Below are 27,213 nucleotides of genomic sequence, written 5' to 3'. Positions count from 1 at the left end.
GAGAGTATAGTAACCTTAGGAATAGGGTCATGGGTCTCTAGCACAGCTATGCCTTCAACTTACCCTGTAAGGTTAACAAGTAACCATTTCTGGGGTGGTGTGGATCTATTAATAGTCCTAAAGAATTAGACTCTTCAAAAGTGGAATCATACTTTTAAAGCAGGGTTTTGCTACCTCATCACTGTTGACATTTGAAGCCATACACTTTTTTATTGTGAGCTCTCCTGTGAATCATAGAATGTGTAGCCGCCATCGCTGGCCTCTTCCCACTTGGTGCCAGTAGCATCAGCCCCCACCTGTTGACTACCAAAATTATCTTCAGACATTGCCAAATGCTCCCTGGGGGTTGAAATGAGTAGATTGCACTCAAAAGTGTTCTGTGTTTAGTTTTTTGCTGAGGCTAATACTGCTATTTCTATGGCATGGTTTCTTTGAAATTAATTTTTATATTATTTGGATTTTCACTTGACTCAATATAAACATAAGATCTTTTGCTCATGAGAGCTTTAAGAAACTTATTCTGTTAATTGAAATAGTTAATTATTGATTATCATGCTATAGTCAACTTTGTATTCCCATAACCTGTAGCATAACCAGGTTTCTAGCTTCAGCTTGGCCTAACACTTTTAGGTGGTTTTTCTATGTTTCTCTATTCAGTTCCTTCTCTTGTTCTACCAAGAGTCCATTTCAATGCTTTCCTAACTCTCCTCCACCTTTTCCATTTCTCTGCCTCTTATCCCATACCTAGCAAGAGGACTCAGCCTCCTACTTCACAGAGATAATAGAAGCCATCAGATAGCAACTCCCTGGACTTAACACCTACAAACTTACCTGAGCCTCAGCTATTTCTCCTCTTTTGCTCCCTATAAAGTAGGAAGGGGTGTTCTTTCTAAGAAGAATCCCTGTCTTTTTTGGTTGTTTTAAAGATTTTATTTATACGTTTAGAGAGAGAGTGTGTGCACGAGCGAGCAGAAGGGAGGGGGAGAGGGAGAGAGAAAATCTCAAGCAGATTCCCTGCTGAGCACAGAGCCTGACATGGGGCTCGATCTCACAACCCTGAGATCACGACCTGAGCTGAAATCAAGAGTTGGATGCTTAACTGACTGAGCCATCCGGGCGCCCCTCTTTGTTCTTGTTTTGAATGCCACAGTCTTCTGCTTCTCTTGAGACTATGTTCTTTGTTATTCCTCTTCTGTATCTTTGACCTCTCTTGTGCTGGCTTCTTCTCACCAGCCATTAATCATATTTACTGTTTCATTTAAAAAAAAAAAACAGGGGCAGGGCGCCTGGGTGGCACAGTCGGTTAAGTGTTTGACTCTGAGTTTTGGCTCAGCCTGTGACCTCAGGGTTGTGAGATGAAGCCCCCTTTTGAGCTCCATGCTCTGTGCTGAGTCTGCTTGGGTTTCTCCCTCTCCCTCGGACCCTCCCCTCACTATGATCTCTCTTTCTCTCTCAAATAAATAAATCTTAAAAAAAAAAAGACCAGTCTTTGACTTTGTGTCCCCCTTTGATCTACCACCCCTTTTGTTCCTGTTTATAACGAAACTGCCTGAAAAGTTGTCTACCTTTGCTGTTGTCTATCATAATTTTTCTCTCTACTCCCTGATTTTTTTCTCCTTCCTTGACCTCATTTGCCAAAGAAACACTGATCTACCATGCTCTAGGCCATTATATACAAATGAAGAATGTTCCAAAGCAGTTGTATATTCTACAGGCATCTCAGTTTCAACATATCCACAGCCCTGCTTGTCTTCTCCGAAGCGTATTCTTTTCTTTTTTACCCCCTGTTTCTGCCACTGGCAAAAATGTCCTACCATAATCCATTCAGTTTCAGAGCAAAAATATATCAGATCCAAGCAGTTGCCAGTATTTACCTTATATCTCTTTTTTTCCCCAAACCTGTCACTTGTCTCCATTCTCCTCTGCAGCTATTGCTGGTGGAGACTCCCTTCTTCTCTTGTCTGAATTTCTGCAATAACTTCTTAACTGGGTTTTTCTCGCTCCTGTCCAATCCCCTATTTCCTTATCATAAAATGATCTTTTGGGAAAAATAGAACAGATTGTGACACTTTCTTCTTAGTGCCTGAGAAGTGCCTTCTTAGGCCTTCTAGTGCCTAGAACTCCATAACATGGTATATGAGGTTTTATGTACTCTGTCGTTTTTTTTTTTTTTTTTTTTTAAAGATTTTATTTATTTGACAGAGAGAGACACAGTGAGAGAGGAAACACAAGCAGGGGGAGTGGGAGAGGGAGAAGCAGGCCTCCCACAGAGCAGGGAGCCCGATGTGAGGCTCGATCCCAGGACCCTGGGATCATGACCTGAGCCGAAGGCAGGCACTTAATGACTGAGCCACCCAGGCGCCCCCTCTGTCGTTTAATTGGTGGTGTTTCTGAGAGTCTGCCCTCCTTCTTCCCTCTTTCTTTCCTGGGCGATCTCATCCTCCCCATGGCTTCAGTTCTTTGCTAAGATATGGACATACTTACTCACGTATGACGTGTGCTCTCTGCCACCATGTACCCCTCCCCATAGTCCCCTCAGCCTCGCTGCTCCTCTTCCTTAGCTGTAGGCCTCTGCTTATGCACCTCTTCCTCCAGGAAGTTTTCCCTGCCCCTCAGACAGTTTTGGTTTCCTTTCTGTGTGCTCTGTAGCAAGCGCTCTGTTCTTTTTCTGTCACAGTGTACATGTAACTACTTGTTTAACTCTGCTCCTTGTGACACTGTGTCCTTTGTGAAGTCTTAGAGTGTTTTGGTTTTTTTTTAAAGATTTTATTTTTATTTATTTGTGAGAGAGAATGAGAGACAGCACGAGAGGGAGGAGGGTCGGAGGGAGAAGCAGACTCCCCGCTGAGCAGGGAGCCCGATGCGGGACTCGATCCCGGGACTCCAGGATCATGACCTGAGCCGAAGGCAGTCGCTTAACCAACTGAGCCACCCAGGCGCCCTCTTAGAGTGTTTTTTAATGTCTTGTCATTCTGCCTCCAGTGCCTAGCATATTGTAAGTACTCAACATATATTTGTTGAATTAATAAATGCGTAATAGTTGTCTCCCTTTTAAATAAATGTTATTAAAAGTAGTTAACTTTGGGGCACCTGGGTGGCTCAGTTGGTTGAGCATCCGTCTCTTGGTTTCCGCTCAGGCCATGATCTTGCTGGTGGTGAGATTGAGCCCCATGTGGGGCTCTGCACTCAGCGGGGAGTCTGCTTGAGATTCTCTCCCTCTCCCCTTCCCACATGCTCGTTCTCTTTCTCTCTCTCAACTAAATAAATTCTCTCTCTCAACTAAAATAGGGGACTGTCCAGTTAACTTTTTCTTTTTTAAAAGATTTTATTTATTTATTTGAGAGAGAGGAGGAGAGTGAGCACGAGAGAGAGAGAGAGTGAACATGAGCGAACACCAGCGGGAGGAGAGGCAGAGGGAGAGAGAAGCAGACTCCCTGTTAAGTAGAGAGCTGGATGTGGGGCTCGATCTCAGGACCCCAAGATCATGACCTGAGCCGAAGGCAGACACTTAACCGACTGAGCCACTCAGGCACCCCTGTAGTTAACTTTTTCATGGTGAATTTTGAAAATGGTTTGCCTCCTTTAATACTTTTATTTTCCAATTTTATTTCAGAAAAGATCTAGGTCATGCTCAAATGATGGTTGATGAGCTCTTTTCACCCCACTCTGATTTGGATTCCGACTGTGAACTAGACAGAGCTGTTACCCAAATCAGTGTAGATCTGGTGGATGACTACCCAGCCTCCGACCCACGATGGGCTGAGTCTGTCCCTGAGGGTAAGAACTTTTACTTTTCATATTATGGACTGATCTATTTTGAGAATATTCTAGTTCTTTTATTAAAGCATCTCTTGAAACATGTTTTTTTAGTTTATGATTTTACTATTTTTTAAAAGGTTATAACTTATAGTAGATTTTGAAAAGGGCTCAGAACAGATCTGTAGGATAAAAACTGAAGGAATATTGGAGCAAATCCTGCTTGTTCTATGTGAAGCAGATTAATTAGCCCTACTTAGCTTTCTCACCATTTTATTTCTAAAACGAAATTGGTGGCATATGTAAGCATTTGGCACCTATTCGCTCCCAAATTAAATGACAATTTTGGTATAATCACTGTATTTGCCTAATAGAAATTATACATTTCCCTGAGAGTGGCAATGAGCAAATCTCAATGTATAGAAGTGGGCATACCATGTTTCTGCCCTGTGCTTTCCTTTCTGCCCTGGGTGACTGTCCTTCTCACACTTCAACTGCAGCATCATGGGCACTCGGTATTCCCAGGTACCAGCAAACAGTCTCAAATGTCCATTTCTCTCTCTCAATTCCTACTTAGCAAGTTTACTAAACCTCATTAGAGGGTTAGGAAGGAAACATCAGTGCTTACCTTTTTTCTTTGACTTCATTTTGAGCTGGCAAGCTTGGAATGATATAAATGATTAAACTAACAATAACAGGGTTTGTGTTTTGAATAAATATGGTATGATTCCCAAAATTTTCCTCTAAATTTTTTAAACTCTTGGGTAATGTTACAAATAGTTGCATTAAAAGATTGGTAGTTTCCTTTGGTGTATTTTTTAACTTTTTATTTTAATAGCAATAATTATTGTAAAGCCAGTATGTTATGTGTTTAGATTTTGTTACTGTGTTTCAACAGAAGCTCCTGGGTTTAGCAATACATCACTGATTATTCTTCACCAGCTAGAAGACAAGATGAAAGCCCATTCTTTCCTTATGGACTTTGTTCACCAAGTAAGCATCCCAGTTGCTATGAACAGGGATGGCCAGGACACCTGGCTTTACTGTGTCTTTTGTCAGCTCTCTCCAGGATAATGGGAGATCCTTTCTTATTCTGAGGTGTTTTGTGGGGTCGGACCTGACTAGTGTTTTCCATTTTCTTTGCTGACTTCAAAGTAAATAAGTCCAGGGCTGGTGGGGGAGAGGGAGCTATTCAAGTATAAAAGCTGCACAGAAAACAGGCTAAAAAGAAGAAAAACAGTGTATTTCCACAGAAATGTTTCAACTTTCTTTTAACATTCTTTGATACCTGTGTGCTTTTAAGTAAACTTAGGTTTTCATGAATTGCCTTTGTATTATTGAAAAGATAGTGAAGAATATTAAGGCGATGACAGATTTTGATATATGGGTTTATAATTTTGAAGTGCCATTAGAATTGATTCCTTATTTAAAGTTTGTGGTTTTTTGTTTTGTTTTGTTTTTAATGGAGTATCCTCATTTATATTGGGCCTAAAATTAGAATATGTTTTTACTGCTAGACAGAATTGTTACACAGTATCACCCATCTCTGCCTTGTTGATCAGTAGTGGCTCCCGGGCATATTATATATCCAAATGAATGCATTTAATCCCACTTTTGCTTACTTTTTCCAAAATCAGTAATGCCTTCATGTTAAAGAGATTCTGATGCTGTCTAATAGAACTTACTGTGGTGATGGGAATGTTCTATATCTGTGTTACTCAGTAGCCACTAGTCACAGGCGGCTGCTGAGCACTTAAAATGTGGTTGGTACAACTGAGGAATTATATTTGTTCTTAATTTATTTTGATTAACTTAAATTTAAATTATCACTTTGGTGGATAGTGGCTACCTTATTGGACAGTGCAATTCTAGATGATTCCAGAAACACCTTGATTGTTCTTAATTCCACATTCTGCTTCAGTTGTAATGTATGGTTTGGCTCCTGTCTACTTTTATTGTCTTGGCAAGGGCACTCCAATCATTCAAGTCTCTCTCCTTTTTTTTAAGTGGTTTAGATAGACTACAAATTAATGGGGGGAAAAACACAACATTTTCTTCTAATGTAATTGTTCATTTAGTCAAGTGTATCAGGTAACTATTAATACCTAACAAACCACCCCAAAATGTGGATTAAAACATTTCTTTCGGGTACCTGGGTGGTTTTTCTGTGGATTTCAGCTGGGACCACTCCTTGAACTGCATTTAGGATAGGCTGAGCTGGAAGGTCCGCAAGCTTCTCTTGCCTGACATTTGATGTCAGGCTGTCAGCTGGGCCACATGGTTCTTCTCCTCCACTTAGTCTCTAATCTTCCTTTAGGCTGAACTGGCTTCCTGTGGTCTCAGGGCAGCCCTCCATGGGGATGAACTTAGAAGCTGTAGTCTTCCTCAGGTCTTACGTTAGATGTCAAAAATGTGACTTCCACCAAACAAAGTGACATTGGTCAAAGCAAGTCACCAGCCCAGCCCAGATGAAAAGGATTGAGAGATGGATTCTACCTCTTGATGGGAGGAGTGCCAAAGTCATGTTGCAGGAGGATGTGCATACTGGGATGGAAGGAGTTCATGCCTTAATATGCCACACCAAGCACACACTAATTTATCAGAGGGTTGAGAGAGCCGTGGAGCAGGAGCAGTTGTCGTATCTCTTGGCACAGCCTCCCCAGGCTTCAGAAACCCTGCTGGAGTCATTCAGCTCTTAGAGGCAGTGTCCATTGCAAGGTAATATCTAGCTGGATCTAAAAATCCCATTCTGGCTATACATTTATGTTTGAGTTACCTTTAATATTTTAGAGCATATTATTAATTGTTAATTATTATTAATGTAAATAATTGTATAACCAGATACTTGTATCTAAAGAAATACTTTTTTTTTTTAAGATTTTATTTATTTATTTGTCAGAGAGAGAGAGAGAGAGCACGAGCAGGGGGAGGGGCAGAAGGAGAGGCAGGCTCCCCGCTGAGCAGGGAGCCTGATGTGGGACTCGATCCCAGGACCCCGGGATCATGACCTGAGCCGAAGGCAGAGGCTTAACCGCTGAGCCACCCAGGCACCCCTAAGCAAATACTTCTGAATATGACGCTCTCCTCAAGCCAGACTCTGTGCCAACGAGGCCATATCTCGTGCTAAAGGGGATGAGAATTAATATCCAGGCCTCAGGACAGTCCCTTTGCCTCCGGTTTTCTGGCACTGAGGGAAGCATATGTCCTCACACGTAGTGCGGAGAGGCTTAGAGGCAGGGTGTTACTGTGCTTCTCTTTGTCATGGGGCCTGAGCGATGTTCATGGGTAGACATCACTTCACTGGCAGTGCAGCCGCGCTGAGGCAAGCAGAATTCCCTCATGTAAAAACTACATTTTCAATATTTGTGAGGGAACCAGGAAGAGAATCCAAATCAGAAAAGACAATGCAACTCTTATTTTAAAAGAACCAGGTGAACAGGGTGAATGAATAAACTAAGACAGATTGATCCAGCAACCTATTCCATGGTCTTAAAAATAATGAGGAAAAAAAAAGTGTATCTAAATGTGTTGTGAAAAAATAAGATGCTATCAAAACAAGGTACAAAACAATATATATAGTGTGACCCCTTTGTGTTAAAAAAAAGTCTCCTAGCATTATGAATGCCACAAAAGCATATAAAGATCGCAGGGAAATTTAACTGCACCTCCACTAGGGAATGGGCTGGGGACTTTTACCTCTCTGTACTATTAAGTTTTCTAACCATGTGCAAGCCAGGCTCTCTGCTTTCGCCATGGACAGTGTGGTACAGAGATTTCCAGAATGGTGACCTACCACAATCTTGGTCACTTCTCCCTTTATCTTGTGTTCTGTGAAGGAAAAGCAGGAGGACTCTTTCAGACTGCTCTAGCTAGGTAGCCTGCATTGTAGCTCTCAGAGTCATGAAAGGTTGTAACTAATATCCCAAAACAGGCAGCTAGCACTGGGAAAGCCCATGTGGTTTTTCCCACGATTTTCCAAGGTTCTTCGTTTCTAGGGTGTTGCTTTATTATCAAAGGAATTAAGAGAGCAGATCTTGCACTTGAGCAGGTAAGCATCACACCTGTCTTTTCAAAGGTAGCAGGTACATTGAGCTTTAGGAGTGTCACAGAGGTCTAGAACCCTCTATTCGAGGACTGTTTAAACACTGAGCGGATGCCCCCTGTGCACCCCCATGCCAGCTTAGTCAGGGTTGGCTGGGAGCTTAGTGCCTGAGTCACTCCTGCAGGCTGCTAGGCATAGACCTTCAAATCCTGCCTTCTTGCACATCCCAGTTGAGTCTTCCCCTTCACAGAAGCCTCTTTGATACCCCTAACTCACTGATGGTTGCTGTTTTACAGAGTAGAATTCATCAGGTTTAAGTTCTCCTGCTCTAACTACAGACTGACAAATGGATCATGAGTCTACACCCTCACTGCATACAGGGCCCCTTGGGGTCTGGCTTGAGGAACGACTTTAAAGGGACCAGTGTGAGTGAAATAATGCCAGGAATCTGACAGGGTTCCAGTTCTCTTTGCAACATGGGGAATCAAAGGTGGCAAACCAAGTACAACTGAGGGTTCTGGTGTCCACATTATGCCAAGCAAGCCCTGCACTGTTGATTGAGCCTCAGGGGGAGTAACGTGCCTTTGTTAAATGTTTTGTATTGTTCTCTTTCATGGGTCAGAGCTTCACACCCTCTTTCCTGGCTTTGATATTCATTTGGGATGGTAGATGATGTTCCTGAGAACCTTGAGGTCTGACCTACAGTATTATCCTTCATTCTGGCCCCAGTTTATCAGACCCACTCTCTTTTGGTTGTATTCTCTGAAGGAAGGGTTCATGTGTGCTGTCCTCTTAGTCGATAGTCTTTATATATAATTTCTGTAGATTCTCAGAAGTCAGGGTGCAGCTTTTCTTTGAGCAGTTTCATGAGTGAATTCAGCAGCAAAGTGGCAAGAAATGGTTCTCCAGCCAAGAGAGGTCATGTTCATCCTCTTATTGTCCAGATTCTCTGCTCACAGTGGTAGTCAGTGAGAGGTGCTGCTGGGTGTGGCACCCTGGGCACACAGCATTTTCATGTCAGGTCACAGTGTAGAAACCATCTTCTCGGGTGCCTGGGTGGCTCAGTCGGTTAAGCGTCTCTCTTTGTTCAGGTCAGGATCTCAGGGTCCTGGGATCGAGCCCCACATCAGGCTCTCTGCTCAGCGGAGAAGCCCGCTTCTCTCTCTCTCTTCCTCTGCTCCTCCCCCTGCTTGTGCTCTCTCTCTGTCTCTGTCAGATAAATAAAATCTTCAAAAAAGAAAAGAAAAGAACAGTCTTCTCATTAAAAAAAATGAAAGAGCATTTTTCCACAGAGAAAAAGGGAAAAGACCCACGAATGTCATCTTTTATTTTTTGTTTTCAGTTGGCTGATATTGCAGTTTTTGTTCTTTTTTTTTTTTTTTTTAAGATTTTATTTATTTTTTCGACAGAGAGAGACACAGCAAGAGAGGGAACACAAGCAGAGGGAATGGGAGAGAGAGAAGCAGGCTCCCCGCAGAGCAGGGAGCCCGATGCAGGGCTTGATCCCAGGACCCCAGGATCATGACCTGAGCCGAAGGCAGACGCCTAACGACTGAGCCACCCAGGCGCCCCACAGTTTTTGTTCTTGACACGCGTGTGTGAACCACACTTCCAAGACACAAGTTGTTTTGGCTTTTCACTGTAATTACCTCTTATTTCTCCATGATTCTGATGATTGTTGTATGGGAAGCAGCCTTCTCCTGGGGCTTCCCATTTACACACTATAGGGCTATCTTTATACTTTAAAAAAGAAGAAGAAAGAAGACTGTCACTAACCTCATGGGGGATTTGCAGAAAACCATTTTAGCCCATTTAGCAAAAGGTAGATTCCTTATTATTTTCTTAAGCTCATTGTAATAAAAGAAATTAATTCAGAAAAAAAAAAGTTTTCTAACCATGTGTGTTTTTCACCCATGTCAGTAGGACTTCTCTGGGGATTTGGGGCATTGTTTATTTTGTTTACTGTGTACTTTATTTAAAATAAACCTCAACATACAAAAATCAAGTCACTCAGTAATAAAGTGTAGAAGAGTATTCAGTATTTACATGTGTCTCTTGGCTTCTTCCTAGTTGGGTGTTAACACTTTATCAGATGAGAAAGCTAAGAAGAACTCCCAGAGTAACACATCAGAAATGGGCATCAGGCACAGGTAGTAGTGCAGAGGATTAAAGACTCTCCTACCCTTCCCATGACTTTAAGGTTCTGGAAATTAATCGCTAAAGATGGAGACTGCTGAGTGTCTAGTTCACAAAGATCTAGAATCTTGGGGAGTTAGGTAGAAAAGAGCAATTTTATGCTTTTGATAACCATAAATAATGAGAAATAAGATAGAGTAGTGGAATGACCCTAATCTCAGAAGAGGAACATCTATACTTTGTTATAGGTGCTAGTGGCTCTGGTTGAAGTTGTGTGTGTGTATGTGTGTGTGTGTGTAAAATGGTGGAAGGGAGAAGATAGCTGAGGAACTTTCTTGGGGACACCTAAGGCCAACAGCTCTGTACCCATTGTGCTTCTGGTGGGGATAAGCCTGCATTATTTCGTGTGTTACTGTAAATGTTTCCTAAGAACATGTGTTTGTATTTTCCCCAGGTTGGCTTATTTGGACGTCTTGGCACTTTTGCAGTAAGAGGGATGCCCATGGCAACTCGACTGTTGCTCTGTGAGCATGCAGAAAAGTTATCAGCCGCCATTGTTCTCAAGAACTACCACTCCAGGCTCTCGGACCTGCTGAACACAGCAATAATGATTGCTTTAAACAAGAGGGACTGTGAAATCCCATCCAACCTGACTCCAGCAGATGTCTTTTTTAGAGAAGTAAGAGGAGTTCTTTTGCCTTTAATGTGGCTTCGTAGAGCTATGCCATTTGCTGATCATGCCTCGAACAGGGAAAAGATTGAGCACAAAAAAAATCTCATTGAAATTTTAAATAGGACTCCATGTTTATTTAGCACATTCCCTGTAAGTTAGAGCTTGCAAAATTGACGGAGTCTTCTCTACCGGCTGCTGGATGTTTTCTTTTTGCCTCTCCGAACCCACTCTTGACGCTGCCCCCTCTGGAGGGCATCTCGTCAGTGGGTTCCTTTGTCCTCCTGTTGTCTTTGATAACGGTGACGCAGTATCAGGCCGGGAGTGGTTATCTGTTATTGTTTGTTCTATCAGTTATTCCCCCAGCCTCGTTCCTTCCCTGCTTCCACTGCAGTTTGCAGGGCCTTCTGTCAGAGACTGAGGCTTCTCGCTGGCTGCTCTCCCATGTTTCCAGTACTGCTTCCGCCCAGTGCCCCGTCACGCCCGGCCTTCGTAGTGGCTCCCCTCTTGCTGGCCCTGGATGCTGCACCTTCCTCTGTAGATCCCCTGGCCCCTGCCAGCACCACCACAAACGGGCCCTTCACTAAACTCTGCTCACTACCTGCTAGGATCCTACTATCTACCTTGCTTTTAAAATCAGATTTATTTTCCAAGGGAAAGAAAAACCTGCTGTAAACATCAGAGGAAGAAAAGATTAAGATGCTGGCCAGCTGGTGGCAGCTGACTATTGTGATAATAGCATACAGCTCTTGTTCTTGTGCAACTTCTTACAACCTCATGCAGGGGCAGGGGAGACTTTACTCCCTCCCTATAATTGTTTTTTACACATGGGGAACTTTTAACTCTATTTGGTCAGTTTCATTTTTATTTCCTTCCTACCACAGTCTAGCTATAATCTAGCATCTAACAGGCTATGCCAAGAAGTCCTTTTTTCTTCTTAATACAGTTGACCCTTGAACAACATGCCAATCCCCTTGCACAGTGGAAAATCTGTGTATAACTTCTGACTCTCCAAAAACATAACTACTGGGGCGCCTGGATGGCTCGGTTGTTAAGCGTCTGCCTTCGGCTTGGGTCATGATCCCAGGGTCCTGGGATCGAGCCCCGCATTGGGCTCCCCACTCTGCGGGAAGCCTGCTTCTCCCTCTCCTGCTCCCCCTGCTTGTGTTCCCTCTCTCACTCTGTCAAATAAATAAAATCTTTAAAAAAAAAAAACTACTAGTAGCTTACTGTTGACCAGAAGCCTTACCAATTGTTAAATCAATACACATTTTGTATGTTATATACAGTATTACATACTGTATTCTTAAAGTAAAGGAAATGTTAAAATTTACATAAGGAAGAGAAAATAAATTCACAGTACTGTACTGTATCGAAAAAAATACGTGCATCAGTGGGCCCATGCAGTTTAAACCTGTGTTGTTTAAGGGCCAGCTATGTTTCATGTACTGTAACCTAAAAATAATTTAAGACCCTGAACTATGTTCAGGTTTTCTGTTGAATCCATAAATGTATTTAGTTCTAAGAATGCCTGTTCTTATATATTTGGGTTAGTTTTTTGTCTAAGGATGTAAGGCAAAGCACTTTTTTGTTTTATTTTGTTGTTGTTGTTTTTTAAATCTAGGAAATATCCCCAAAATCTGAATGAAAGAAAGAAAAACAGTTTACCTCAAATTCCGTGATCTAACCAATCTGAAAGGAATCTGTGCAAAGCCCTCACTCCCCCACCTCCAGCCAAGCTTACAGACAAAACTCACAGGTGTCTGCACTTGGCCCTAACTCTTTGTTGTATAAGAAGGGGAGGAGAGTGATGGTGTCAGAAATAGAAGTGGGCAAAGAAGGGCTAATAGAGGAGAAGGTCACCTACATATTGGATAAGAGCACTATTTGGGAGGGAGAGGTTATCTCATGCCAGAGCTTGTCCGAAGTAGTGAGGGCTATCCCTAAAACCCTGCAGGAGAACTGTCCAAGTTAACTGTTGGGAGTGTCAGGTGTTGGGGTCAGTCCAGGGAAAGGTGAAAAGGTCCTGGGATTCTGGGGAGGTGGGAATAGTAGGGAATGCATCCTTAAGGTCTAAGACAGTGAAGTACATGGTGGAGGGTGGAATAGTGAGGAGAAGGGTGTATGGATTGGGGACGATGGGGTGGGTAGGGAAGACTGCTTCATTGATAATTCTGAGATCCTGAGCAAGTCTATAAGAACCGTCTGGCTTTTTGACTGGAAGGATTAGAGTACCGTAAGGAGAGTTAGTAGGTTTATTTGAGGAAAGGAATTTGGAAATGAGGGTTGTAAGTCTCTCAGGGCCTCAGGTTTGAGAGGCTATTGGGGTTTGAAGGGGAAAAGGTAGGATCCTTAAGGTGTATAGATTCCTTTCACAATCACACTGTTGTAACTTTTGTATTCTTTTTTGGTCTTTGTTCATACATAATTTTACATGGCAAAGCAAATTTTTATAAAAAGTTACTAACAAATTATTTGAAAGAATTGAGTAAGAGTCTGATTCCTTTTTCTGCATTTGGATCCAAGTGGAAAGCATACTAGTTAATTCAGTATACCTGCATTTTCCAGTTAACTGGGGAAAAAAAAAAAAAAGAAGGATCTGGAAATTATCAGTTGGATACATAATTCATGAGTAGTACCTTAGGAATATGATAGAACAAAACCAAAAATGTGATTGGTTCTTCAAAAGAACGCTCCATATGGAAAATGGTAATGTTTAAGACTATTTACATCACCATTTATCTTAATTCCTCATGACGTTTACTGGTCTTAAGTTTCCTTTGGGGTGTAGTTCTGAATCTTAGGGTTCCATAGAGTTAACTGCTTAAGGGATAGACTGTTGGGTCAGCATAAATAGTATTTGAAACCACTGAGTACGTAACTTTCTCGTGGTGAAGGTGTTTAGCAATTTATTTGACATTTTATTTGCTTTATATATATATATATATTTTTTTTAAGATTTTATCTATATGTCAGAAAGAGAGATCACAAACAGGAGGAGCGGGAGAGGGAGAAGCAGGCTCCCTGCTGAGCAAGGAGCCCGACGCGGGACTTGATCCCAGGACCCTAGGATCATGACCTGAGCTGAAGGCAGATGCTTAACCTGAGCCACCCAGGCATCCCTGCTTTTATATTTCCTGCTTTTTTATGTCATACATGCTTTCTTACCATTTTCACATTAGCGATATTAAGAAATTCTTACATTTAATCTTGCAAATTAAATGAGCCAAAAGTCTCTTGCTGGGGCTATTAGGATGCCTTTGACTAACACCTGAAATAGAAAAGGAATAACAGGGTTTAAAAGATGATTTTGTTTGGGTCATATTTTGCATATGCATATGTCTTGTTCCTTCAACTAGCTTATAAGCATAAGGGCAGCAAACCTCATTTCTGTTATTTCTTTGCATGCCCAATTATATGCAAACTCTAAATGTATTAAGTAAATATCCACTTAATAAAGGGGGGAAAGTTTAACCATGGGCTGAAACCGGAAACAGGTGTTTCAGTGCTTAAAGAATATTTTTGCCTCATTACCTTCATGTGTTAATAATGACAAAAAAATTAGAAAAGAACAGAAGTTATATACATTTGACTCTTGAACAATGCGGGGGGTTAAGGGTGCTGACCCCCCAAGCAGTCAGAGTGTTTTAAAAAATCATAAAGAAGAGAAAATAAATTTACTGTATCTATCAAAAAACATCCACGTGTAAGTGGATGCATGCGGTTCAAACCTTGTTGCTCAAGGATTCCTTGAACAATATTTTCTCTTTCTACTTCCTTTTAAATTTATTTTCACCATCAGCTGTTTTATTCTGGCTAATGAGCTGAGGGTATTCCTTGATGAGAAAAGCCCCTTGAGTAGATTCTGGGCAGTTGTAATTATTACCATCACCATAATTTTTGTTTTAAGTATTGCCTTCTCTGTACTTCCCCAGGTGTCCCAGGTAGACACCGTCTGTGAGTGCTTACTAGAGCATGAGGAGCAGGTCTTAAAGGATACATCATTGGAATCTGTTGAATGGGCTGAGGTGGTCATCAATGTGAACAGTATTCTCAAGGTACAAAATTACAGTGAAGATTTCAGCAAATCAAAGACCAGAGTGTGGATAGAAGAGAAAGTAGTTTCCATATTCCTATTCTGTATCGCCAGTAATTTATAAATGTTTAGCATTTAATTCCAAAAATTTAGAAAAATGCCATTTTATTAATCAGCCAAACATTTTGAATGTTTGCCTTGTGCATATTAAGTGTCTATGATCCTGAGTTCTGTTTGGTAAAATAAACCTTTTATTTGGAGAAGGATATATATATATATCATTACAAATGTATTAATGTTATACTAACTAAATAAATCACTCAAATGCTTACTGTTTATATTACTGATTAAAATGTTCCATTTAATCTTAGCTAATGGTCTTTATAGCAATGGTTTCCCTACTCTGGTTACTATAGTTTTCCAAAATTGAAATTAAATTTCAATGCAGAAAGAACCAAAAAGTAATTTTGCAGACCTGTGCCGAGTATTTTTCAGTATTAATAGACTTTGGTGTTTGAAATTACCTTTAAAAATACTGGGATTCATCGCTTTCTGCATATGCTATCACATTGTTTTTCTAGGACATGGTACAAGCTGCTAGTCATTATCGACAAAATAGAAACTCCTTATATAGAAGAGAAGAACCACTAGAACAGGAACCTGAATATGTTCCTTGGACAGGTGAGATTGCAAGCACTGAGCCCAAATATACTGATTTATTATTAGCAGTCATTCAAAATACATTCCTGATGACGCATTTTTGGAAGCTGTATTACTCCATTAGTGTAGATTTATAAGTGAAATGAAAAATAAGTGCTATCTCCAGAATGAGCAATTCTTGTGAAAATTGCTTTATTCCCTTGAATAATTTATAGATCTCTCTATAATGTATTTCACTAGTACTTATTATGTGTCCACTAGATTTTATTTACTTATTTATTTTTTAAGTAATCGCTACCCCCAACGAGGGGCTTGAACTTATGACCCCAGGATCAAGAGTCGCATGCTCTAGTGACTGAGCCAGCCAGGCGCTCCATGTCTACTAGATTTTAGGGCATATAGTTATTCAAAGAAGGAGGTCCTGGCTCTGGAGGTGTTGACTATATTTAATGTTGATTTAATACAAAAAAGTAAGTGGAGCAGCATTAAAGGGATTTAGAAGGAAAAAGGATCATGTTTACCTGGCTTTGTTGAGGAAGTCTCCCATATAGAAGATGGGATTTGAGCAGGACAGAGAGGTATCAGCTGAAACCCTATTTGATTTATTTTTCCAGCAGCAGTGAGGTGATAGTATTTAGGCAGTTGGTCTTTCCCTTAGCAAGTATAGAACCCTTACTTACCGTATTACTTTGTGTGATTTCACAGCAACAAGTGGTCCTTCAGGCATCCGAACAGTAATAGAACGCCAGCATGGAATTGTCCTGAAAGTGGTTTATCCTCAAGCAGACAGCAACCTCCGAAACATTCTGACAGAGCAGCTGGTAGCACTGATTGATTGCTTCCTGGATGGTTATGTTTCCCAGCTGAAGTCTCTGGACCGATCTGGTGATCAAGAAAGATATAGCAGTCTGGAAATGGAATACCTACAGAAAAGATCAGATCTCTTATCTCCACTTCGTAAGTGCATGGTATTTAGCCAGGGCCATGGGTCTTTAAATTTGCAGAACGGATGAAGGAGTCAAATCATTAATGCAGCGTATTCAGTGTACTAGTATCATTCATCCAACCATAACCAAGAACTTAAAGCCTATATGTACAGCTTTCTGTGTTCATTTGTTCAACCTTGTTTTCAAAACTTCCCAGGTACAAGTACCATGCTGAGGAGGATTTGAAAAGGTAAATTAGCAACAGATGGAGACTGCCCTCCAAGAGCTTGTCATCTGAGACCTTTACATGAATAACTAGTCTGCCCAGTAGAGCATGATGAAGGCTGTTCAGCAAAGGACATGTTCTTTTCATAGTTAGGATGAGGAGGAGGGGTTGTACACATGGGAAGGGAATAGCTTCATAGGTAGGCAGGAACAAAAAGCATTAAATTTGCCTCTTTAATGAATTTATGTGGATTATGAAACTAAATGCCAGTAACTGGAAGGATTTCTCTTCCATTATTTTTAGAGTATGGTATGAGTTAAAGGTAAAATTTCATGTAATATTTTTTATCACGTATTAAGTTTTCACTGACAGGATTTTTTTTTTCCATCTGTTCTCATTTTTACAGTCACACTAGGCCAGTACCCGTGGGCTGCTTCATTAGCAGAAAAGTACTGTGACTTTGATATCTTAGTACAGATGTGTGAGCAGACTGACAACCAGACCAGACTCCAGCGCTACATGACCCAATTTGCCGATCAGGTAGGTAATGAACGCTGGGGACGTAGGCAGTAGATCCTGTAGTAGGTTTTACCATTTTAAATCTTACTTGGGTTTTTAGGAAGATGGTATACAATCTTTTTGCAGTTAACTTAGATACTAATTTGTGCATTGTTTTTTTGTAAATTGGCAGACATTTCCAAATATTATTGAAAGATTCTTTGACCTTTGAAGAATGTGTTAAAACTTTAATTTCTATTCTGATATTTCCAGTTATAATTAAAAGTAAATAGACGAATATAGGGAGAGTTTTAAAACTTTGAAAAAAGATCCTGGGAGCACAGGATGCTGCAGCTTTTGGAGAGCTCAGCTTTCCTCGGTTGACATCATGCTTATTTTTTTTTAAAAGTTCTCATTATGACACTCTCTAGATGAATTATAGTTGCTTCTTAAAGCCACTTTATTCAGTCAGTTGATCTTCATGTAAAAACTGATTTTTTTCCTACTATAAAAGTGACATTGTATAAAATTCAGAAAACCTTTAAACCAGAAAATTTTAAAAGTCACTCACAATTTCACCACCCAGAGAGAACCCTTTTTATCATTTGGTTTATATTGTTCTAGTCTTTTCACTGTATAATATTACAAACATGTTTTGCCAGTTGCTGATTTCCCTTAATATATCACAAATATTTGTCCTTATCATTAAGTATTTCACAATAATGTTTTTGATGCTGTTATGGTATATTGTGAACTTGGTGTAACTTACCATATTTGACCAGGGCCTGATTGTTGGACACGGCTTATTTAGTATTTCACAATAGTGCTTAAGTAAATATTTTTGTGCCCATCATGATTTTTATCCTTTTTGTGGATTCTAGCCCTTTGTCAACATTTTCCATCCATTTTAGCATTCTTTTATTTTCTTTAATATGTTTAGTAATTATTTAAAAATCCTTCTGTGATACCTCCAAAATCTGATCATTCTCCAGTCTGGTTCTGTTGTCTACTTACTAGTCCTATTTTTCTGCTTTTTATGTCTTGTACTTTTTTGTTTTATTTTGGATATTGTGTATAAAGGAACCTTAAAGGTGGAAATGAATGCTATTTTTCTCTGGGGAGGCAGATAGGGTGAGAGGCAGGTCACTTGATTCATCAAGAATAGAGGTGGGCCAAGGCTTGGTTGTGGCTTTTGTTATATTCATTTCATTTCTGGTTTCGAAGTCTTGTGGGATTGGTATGTTCGTTGAAGAATTCCTTCTTTAGTGGAAACATCTCTTACATACTGTGTGACTGTAGGACATTTTAGTCTTCCTTTCCACCCTAGGCTTCCATACGTAACCCCAGCATTCAGCAGACGTCTGATGGGAAAAACCAGCTAGGCATTGAGGGCCTCTCTAGATTCCTATTTATCATGCCAGTCTGCATGGCCTTCTGGCACAGAATTCAATCCTTGAGAATCTTTCGTTCTGCACTGTGACATAGAACTTTCTGTGACACTGGAGATCTTACTCATATATTCTATGATAGGACATAGGGCCATTGGGCACTTGAAATGTGAGTGTGACTGAGGAGCTGAATTTTAAAATTTTAACTAAGTTTAAACAGCTACATGTAGCTAATGGCTACCATACCACACCACGCACATCTAAAGTTTACATGATCTTGAGCAAGATCCCCTTTCTGAATCTGAATTCCTCATTTATTAAATGAGATGACTAAGTTTTTTTTAAGGCCCTACCATATAGAAAATAAGTATTTAAGGATTTCTGTTCTGCAATCTAAGACCTTTGAAAAAAATTAATATTTTATTATAAGAAATGTACTTTTTAAAACTGTATTACTGAATATTACTGGATTCTTTGCCCTGTTATTTGTAGAATTTTTCAGACTTCCTCTTCCGTTGGTATCTGGAGAAAGGAAAGCGAGGCAAATTATTATCTCAGCCCATTTCTCAGCACGGAGAGTTGGCGAATTTTTTGCAGGCTCATGAACATCTCAGCTGGTTACATGAAATTAACAGCCAAGAATTAGAAAAGGTAAGAAGGATTGAGTTACATGGAGCAGATTTAGGCAATTTTTTACTTGATTGGTGTAGTTTAGTGATTAAAATACTATGTTATTATTTATTTTTTTAAAGATTTTATGTATTTGACAGAGACAGCGAGAGAGGGAACACAAGCAGGGGGAGTGGGAGAGGGAGAAGCAGGCTTCCCGATGCAGGGCTCCATCCCAGGACCCCGGGATCATGACCTGATCTGAAGGCAGACACTTAACAACTGAGCCACCCAGGTGCCCCTAGAGATTATTTTAAATATGTATCTCCTATTCTCTGACATAATTTAAATAAAGTGTTCTTTTTTATTTATGATGGCATTGCCATTACTTTTAATGTCTCAATAAAAAAAGTACCTTTTGTGATTTGACTACTATTACAGTAAAGCACAAAAATTTTATTAATGTGTAAATAACAGTCTGTGGTCTTTTTTTATGAGTATTTTCTTAAAAATGTTCAAATTATGAGTAAAAACAGTACCCTAATTAGTTTTAAAGTTTGTCCTTGACAAGATGTTGAAGTGAATATATAATTGTTATAGAACAAATGTTTTATACATGTTTCTTTTCCCAGTAATTAGTGTGGCTGGTTAATATTTTATTGAGTAATTACTCTCGGTATATAGTACCAGTCAGGTTTAGGTTTGCTAGTATTGGATCTGATCTTTCATTGGTATCAGTAAGGGGGGGAAACAATTTTGGGTTGTACTTAATATTTCAACTTGAATTAATACTCAGGATCTTACCATTTTTCATATTTTGTTTATTGTAGGCTCATGCAACACTTCTGGGTTTGGCAAACGTGGAAACTCATTACTTTGCAAAGAAAAAAACCCTTCTTGGTTTGAGTAAATTGGCTGCATTGGCTTCAGACTTTTCAGAGAATATGCTGCAAGAAAAAATTGAAGGTAAAAGAAAGGATTTGAACATCAGTCATGCTATCAATGAACTCTGTGCATTCCTATTATCATTTAATAGGGTTCATTAGACACAGGACCTGTCTCTCCTTTAAGAGGAGTGATTTCAGTGTCGTTAGACCCTTACTCAAGTATGTTTTTTGGGATTCTGTTTTTTAGAGAAAACTTGTATGTTAAATAAGAATTCCTAAGAAGGATGTTATATGATTTGAAGAGTGCTCTGAGTACATCCGTAGTGATTCATATTCTAAGAACAAGAAGAACTGCAAAGAAATATTGACCTTTACTCAGTGGGTTTTATTGTAGATAGTGGTAATTTTGAAGCTACTAGTTTCAGAATTCAAAACTTTTTGGTGTCATAATTGTATACAACTATTTTGTTATATTGTAGGTTGAGAAAATGATTGGCTATATTGTTATTTTTGAGAACCAAGGGGAAGGGAGATGAAATTTAGAAGGAAGATGAGGAAGAACCCTGTACTGCATTTGAATTGGAGATAATCAGATGGAATCATGATTGTTTAAAATTAAAGTATTTCTTGGCTCTGTTCACTGAAAAGGCCTAAAATCAGTGACACCCCAGTAGCATGAGTATACCTAGTCCTATACGTTGGCTTCTAACTACTATTTCTCAGTAAAAGGAATTGAGGATTATTGGAGAAATGATCTTGGGAAGTCTTGTTTAGCCAGAAAGCAGGGTTAAAGTAGAAATGTCAACACAACAGCCTCCACTGGCCAAGTTTGGGGATAATTTGAACACCAAAAAGAATGATAGTAAAGCATTTTATTTCACCGTTTAAAAAACGTTTAAAAACAAAAAATCCATAAATCCACAGTGATACCCAAAAGGGGAGGGGTCAGTGAAATGCTTCTTTACAAAAAAAGAATACCAACTAATGTAGAATAGGACTTGGGAAGTCATCTTGCAACCATGATGACTAATTAGTCATCAAAGGATGCTAAAACCATTGAGTTTAAGGGTTAGGGGAAGAAGATCGTGTCATGTTTTCAGAGTATTATTACAACAGATCTAATAGATACCATCGTCAGCAGTGAGACAAACTCACATTACGTACTTCCTGGAGTGATGTAATGTGGCAGTATAGAATACCACTGTGTTACTTTCATGCTAGAAATGGTCAACCTGAATCTAACCACAAGGGAGTGATTAGATATATCCTGTTTGTGGGGCATTTTACAATATAATTGGCCCAGACTTCAAAATTCAGCAGCATGAAAGGCAAAAAAAAAAAAGACAAGAGGCTGTTTTATTTTTTTATTTTTTTTAAAGATTTTATTTATTTATTTGAGAGAGAGAGAATGAGAGACAGAGAGCATGAGAGGGAGGAGGGTCAGAGGGAGAAGCAGACTCCCTGCCGAGCAGAGAGCCCGATGCGGGACTCGATCCCGGGACTCCAGGATCATGACCTGAGCCGAAGGCAGTCGCTTAACCAACTGAGCCACCCAGGCGCCCGACAAGAGGCTGTTTTAGATTAAAGTAGCCTGAGAGCTGTGACAACCAACTACAGTGTGAGATGCTTGATCAACTCCTCAGTCATCCCCCAAATAACCAACTATGACAAACATTTTGGGGATGACTGGGGAAATGTGAACATAATATTAGATGACATTACTCTATTTGTGTTAAATTTTTCAGACTTGATAATGATACTGTGGTTGAATGCCCTTGTTCTTAGGAGGTATATGTTAAAGTATTTAGAAATGAAATGGCATGAAAGTCTGCAACTTCTGTATTACTTAGGGGGGGAAAGCAAATAGGTAGGTTGGTAGGTAGATAGGTAAATAAAGCAAAGATAGCAAAATGTTAATAGCAGGTAACTCTAGGTATACAGTGTACACTGCATTCTTTTTTAAAATTTTCTGTAGATTCGGAATTTTTCAAAATTAAAATTGGAGGGGATCTTAGCTTATGTAGTCAGGAGTGAAGTATATGCAAATATCGGTGTTTGGTTGCAGGGCTTAGCCAGAGTCCAGCTTCTGAGGTATGGATTCTAATTATACTGCTGTCATTTTTTTCTTCAGGGAGTGGGAATAGTGGAAAGAATCTGGATGGAAATTGGAGAGATCTGGTTTCAGTTATTTTCTCCAGCTTACTAGCTTTGTGACCTTGGGTACCTTCTGAGCCTCAGTTCCTTGGCTATAAAATGGGTAGTTGTAAGGATTGGAGACACTGTTCCTTGAAAAAAAATGTTTTGCATATATTAAGTCCTTAATAAATCATTTAACTTTTAACTTTTATCATTTAACTTTTATTATTAAAATTATTATTGACTCCTTAGGAGATTCTTCAGTCTTTCATTTTTAAGTACTAGCAGTGCCTGTTGTTCTAGAGAAGTGTGTATATATTCTGCAAGGTTGGCTGATAGTCTGACATGGGAAACCATATTTTAGTCTGGTCACCAGAGATAGACTGTGTTAATCAAATCAAGGTTTTATTTCTTGCTTCCCCACCCACCAGAAATCGTTAGAACTCTGGTCACCGTTTTGATTTGATCACTTCTTAACTTTCACTTTCTTAAAACAGTGGGAGTATTTTCAGGTGTCAGTAATTACCTACAGACTATCAGTGTATATGGTCATAGGGAGTAGACTTTTAAAAAATAACTTACTTTCTGGTTATGTGAATAATTCCTATGGAAATTTGTAAATTATCAGGAAGAACACAATAAAAAAAAAATTGTCCCTATAATCTCACTGCCTCAGAGATTACTACTGTTACTATTTTGTGTATCCTCCCAGTCTGTTTTTCTAGGTATGGAAATTGCACAAAAATGATTTGTTTGATTGTTATAAAATTAGGATCACATGGAGTGATGTCAGTATTTGAGCATATTTGTGCTTTGGTCACTGTACGTTGCTGTGACCGCTGTGTTTATGAGGCTGCATGGCAGTTCTCGATCCTTTTCCCCTGCAGCCCAGCACACTTCCCTGGGCAAAGCCTGGGAATGGGCTGCAGCCTGGATAGCCTCACCCCGTCACCTCATCCTGTTGAGATTACCATTGCTAGTTAGGTTTGGCGCATAAACTACCAGGTTTTGTTTTTCCTGGAATATACTCATGGTGGCTTTTAAATAGATCATTTCCCTTAGTGAAAGATTATATTAGAAACTCTGGTGGGAGTTACTGAGTTACCATAAAATGAGACTGGGTGACCCCCGATTTGAGGGACTTGTGCCTGATGAAGTAGCCATCTGTTCTACAACTCCTTCAAACAGTAGAGTGTTATTTTCATAGCTCTTCTCTCCCCTCCTATTTCTGGTGACTGTGATTGTTTATATGATTTGAATAGAATATGTTTTAACATCGGAAATCAAAACTTAGCAGAATTAATAACATTTTAAGATCACCAAGTACTGATGAGATTACCTTTAGAGATGTTCCTCTTTTTTTTTTTTTAATTTAGATTTGTTTTATGATAGAAGAGTTTACTCCCCTCCCTGCCTCTCATTTTGCATTCTAGAAATGGCTGAGCAGGAGCGCTTTCTCTTGCACCAGGAGACCCTGCCTGAACAGCTGCTGGCGGAGAAACAGCTAAGTCTCAGTGCGATGCCAGTGCTGACGGCCCCTCAGCTCATCAGCGTGCGTGCTTTTCCCATCCTTGCACCGTTCCTCAGTCTCAAAACAGCATTGGTATTTCTTGAGTCAGATGGTATAGTTCCTATGAGTAGTCATCTCCCCGCTTCCTGTTTTTCTGGTAACTTTCCCCTTCCCCCAGAATAAGTTGTTAGAAGCTGCTTGAGAGCAGGATGCACATTAGCAGAAAGTAGTGGGTCAGCCTCTGCCTCCCTGTAGATCTCCACCTGTTCCTAGAGGTGCTCATGCCGGTGACCAGAAGAAAGTACTTGTATTTTCTTTTCCGGCATAGGACATGTAGGTACCGTGAGGTACAGTTCAGGCTGTTCCGTAAGAAAAAAGGTTTAAGGAACTGGATTTTCATAGCCTATAAGTACCATCCTCACCCTTTTCCTTTGGAACATAACACATTCTTAAGGGCATAGCTAGGTTATGCTGCAGCCTGGGTAAGATACTGTTGTTGTTAAGTACACGTGTAGCCTTAACTCTGCTTCTCTCTTTGCCTTTCAAGAAAGCATTGCAAATGCAAGAGCGATGTAGGATCACTTTGAATTTGCTCTAATTTTATTAAGAAGACAATTCAAAAACTTCAGTATTTTAGACATTACTAGTAACAGATTTCCTATAATTGAGCTCACAACGGCCTCTCCTTATATAGCATATTGCAAAGAATATGCTCAAAAGAATACTAAAATATGTATACTATCTTGAGCCTAAGAATATAAATTTACTGACATTTTAAAAGTACATATACCAAGATTTGCAAATTAATTACAGTTTATTATGAGCATAGATGGAATGTGATTTCCAAAGATGATAGTCTTCTTACTATAAAATAAAAATACCTTTGACTTACTTAAAAGACAATGACATATTTTCTCCATAAATTTCTCTAGTCTTGGTTATAGGATTACTTAAAATAATCCTCAACCTTATTTGAACTTTCTATAGCTGTATATATGTGAAGAAAACAGAAGAGCTAATGAATATGACTTCAAGAAAGCTTTGGACTTGCTGGAATATATTGATGAGGTAAGTAAAATCACTTGAGATGATCATAGGCAAGTATCACAATTTATATATATGGTTTTTGGTAGAACTGAATACCTATAAAAAGAGAAAAAAATACCTCTTTTAGCCAATCATGACAGTGTGTTAATTTAGAAAGACTCTCTGGTTCAGCTATTCCTAACTCTTGGAATGTGTGTAGCTCTTTAGAAAAGCTGTCAGGAGATTCCCTTTCTTGATAATTCTCACACATTCCCAGATGTCTTTTTCTGTGCATGAATAAAAAACACGGCTTTTCAGAGTCCTGAGGTATTTTTTTCTCTTTCATTATTAAGTCATTATTAGTTCCTCAGTCTGATATATTGCTTTATCAATTTATTCTTCACAGTATTCACCCTAAGAGGAGCTGTTTCTCAACCTTCTTTGTGCAGGGGGGGCTTTAAATGACAATTCTGTAGGTTAAATAGTTGGCCCTGCAATTGATAGATTTTTAAAATGTAGTGTATTGGCTTTTATGTTACCTTGTTTAAAATCTTAACCCTTTCAAGTTTCCTGATAAAATCAGATTATCACAGAATAATCAGAAACTAATTCCCACACAGTTACTAATTGGCTTATGCTTCTGAGTATTCATGTCTTAAATTTTTTTAAATTATGAATTAAGGTAAGTCAGTCGTATTTATGCAGAATTAGTTAACATAACTCAAATTTAAGCATGTATTTTTTTAAAATCAGCACTTAATGAGGATTTTTTTGTTTTACTATAAAGGAGGAAGATGTAAATATAAATGATCTAAAACTGGAAATCCTTTGCAAAGCTCTTCAGAGAGATAAGTAAGTTCTCATAGCATGAATCTAAGCTATGGTTTTAGAAAAGGACTCTTTAGGAAGATTATGATACCCTATATCAAATGGTTTTGTAACCTAATTGTATTCTAACATAATTATAAAAATTTTATTGTGTGCATTAGTAATCTAAATTTTTCATTCAATAATTAAGGAAGAGTTTAAGGACTTAGGACCACTGGTATAATAAATCTCTACTTTTGATTTTATTTACTTGAGCGAAAGAGAGTGGGGGTGGGGTGCAGAGGGAGAAGGGGAGAAAGAGAATCTCAAGCAGGCTCCACGCCCAGTGCAGAACCCAATGTGGAGCTTAGTCCCACGACCCTGAGATCATGACCTGAGTCAGACGCTTAACTGAGACACCCAGATGCCCCTCTACTTTTGATTTTAAAATTTGGACTGTCAATTTGCACAGAAATATATATGTTCCTGATTTTCACAGAAGTTGGGCCAGTTCTACCAAACAAGAAGCTGCATTTTGTTTTAAATAAAAAGTTTATTAGAGTATCAGTACTCTCTTTAAGTTACTGAGACCTCTTTTTCATGATCATCTCCTTCCTGAGAAGGGAGATATCTATGGGAAATGGTGGCAAAGAAAGGTGGTGGCAGTGAAAGACTGAGAATAATCAGTTGGGGGGTTGAATTGTTTCTAGGAAAAGAATTTTAGAGAACGTGACTTGAGTGCTAACACCCTTTCCTACTTACAGTTTTCCTTTTTATATGGGGCTGAGAAATTGCAGTAGAACTATTTTTACTAAAGCATTTCTCCCTCTGATCACTCCCAAATAGTTAAAATTGTTGTTCTGTTTGGTCTTGGAGGTCACTCTCTGAAGCATCTAGCTCTGCCCACTTGATTCTCCTTCCTAATCTTAAAAAAGTATGCTGTCATTTGACTGGAATTCCTTGTCATGGCTTCACATTTAAAAACTTTAAGGTATTGGGGCGCCTGGGTGGCTCAGTAGGTTAAGCGTCTGCCTTTGGCTCATGTCATGATCTCTGGGTCTTGGGATTGAGCCCCACGTCAGGCTCTGGGCGGGTGTGTGTGTGTGTGTGTGTGTGTACCCCACCCCCCCCAATGCTCACTCGCTCTCTCAAAATAAAAAAAAATGTATTGGGGGAGCATTTAAGGTATTGTGGAATATATTCATTGATTACAAAGCAGTGGTTGTGTGTGTGTGTGTGTGTGTGTGTGATTCAGCAGTAGATAATCTCACTAGATAAAGAAAACTTACATTGTAATAGACCCTGGTTACCATTTTACTTTTATGAAAAGCAGAATATGTTACAATATATTGTAACTATTACCTGTGCTCTGAAGATCTACTTTGGAGTCTTTACTAGATTTGTTGTCTATTTATAGAATTATTTTGGGAAAGATGGTTTGCTACTTTGTTTTGACATCAAATACATATGGTTATGTTGGGTTGAATAGCTACCTGAGTGTAGCATTTTGTATCTAAAATAGACTCTTAAGTATATTCAGCATTCAAACCTCCCTTATTTAAATACTTTGAAACAGTATCACAAAACTCAAAATTCTCCACCCCTGGCACAACCAGCAAAACAAAACTACAGTAGCAAATAGAAGTCATTTATTTCAGATATGTCCATGATTTCATTTTCTTCTCATTGCAATTTTGTTTTCTAGCTGGTCTAGTTCAGATGGTAAGGATGATCCAATTGAAGTATCTAAAGACAGTATATTTGTGAAAATCTTACAGAAACTTTTAAAAGATGGTAAGTGGTTTGTTAATATTGGAAGTTATAGCATCACTCCTCAATTTCAGAAATCTGAGAATAACGGGGATTTGCCAAGGTGTCAATGCCAGGGTGATTTAAGATT

General features: G+C 39.3%; 1 protein-coding gene across 3 annotated transcripts in view; it reads left to right on the top strand.

The window, feature by feature from the left end:
• The window catches only part of NUP133 (nucleoporin 133), a 64,448-nt gene that overhangs the window by 31,907 nt on the left and 5,328 nt on the right, over nucleotides 1-27,213 (top strand). For all 3 annotated transcript variants that reach the window (XM_035008416.1, XM_035008417.1, XM_035008418.1), the window contains 13 exons: nucleotides 3,614-3,777; nucleotides 4,655-4,749; nucleotides 10,389-10,613; nucleotides 14,540-14,662; nucleotides 15,222-15,321; nucleotides 16,006-16,257; nucleotides 16,859-16,992; nucleotides 18,831-18,989; nucleotides 19,778-19,913; nucleotides 23,404-23,522; nucleotides 24,468-24,548; nucleotides 25,294-25,358; nucleotides 27,019-27,107. In XM_035008416.1, coding sequence (XP_034864307.1) covers nucleotides 3,614-3,777; nucleotides 4,655-4,749; nucleotides 10,389-10,613; nucleotides 14,540-14,662; nucleotides 15,222-15,321; nucleotides 16,006-16,257; nucleotides 16,859-16,992; nucleotides 18,831-18,989; nucleotides 19,778-19,913; nucleotides 23,404-23,522; nucleotides 24,468-24,548; nucleotides 25,294-25,358; nucleotides 27,019-27,107 — 1,742 coding nt within the window. The remainder of the gene's footprint in view (nucleotides 1-3,613; nucleotides 3,778-4,654; nucleotides 4,750-10,388; nucleotides 10,614-14,539; nucleotides 14,663-15,221; nucleotides 15,322-16,005; nucleotides 16,258-16,858; nucleotides 16,993-18,830; nucleotides 18,990-19,777; nucleotides 19,914-23,403; nucleotides 23,523-24,467; nucleotides 24,549-25,293; nucleotides 25,359-27,018; nucleotides 27,108-27,213) is intronic.

Source organism: Mirounga leonina, unplaced genomic scaffold (genome assembly GCF_011800145.1).
Source record: "Mirounga leonina isolate KUSES-001 unplaced genomic scaffold, KU_Mleo_1.0 Mir_152, whole genome shotgun sequence".
In the NCBI taxonomy this organism is placed as follows: Eukaryota; Metazoa; Chordata; class Mammalia; order Carnivora; family Phocidae; genus Mirounga; species Mirounga leonina.
Note: the sequence above shows the minus strand (reverse complement) of the source record. Positions and strands in the feature narration are given on the sequence as shown.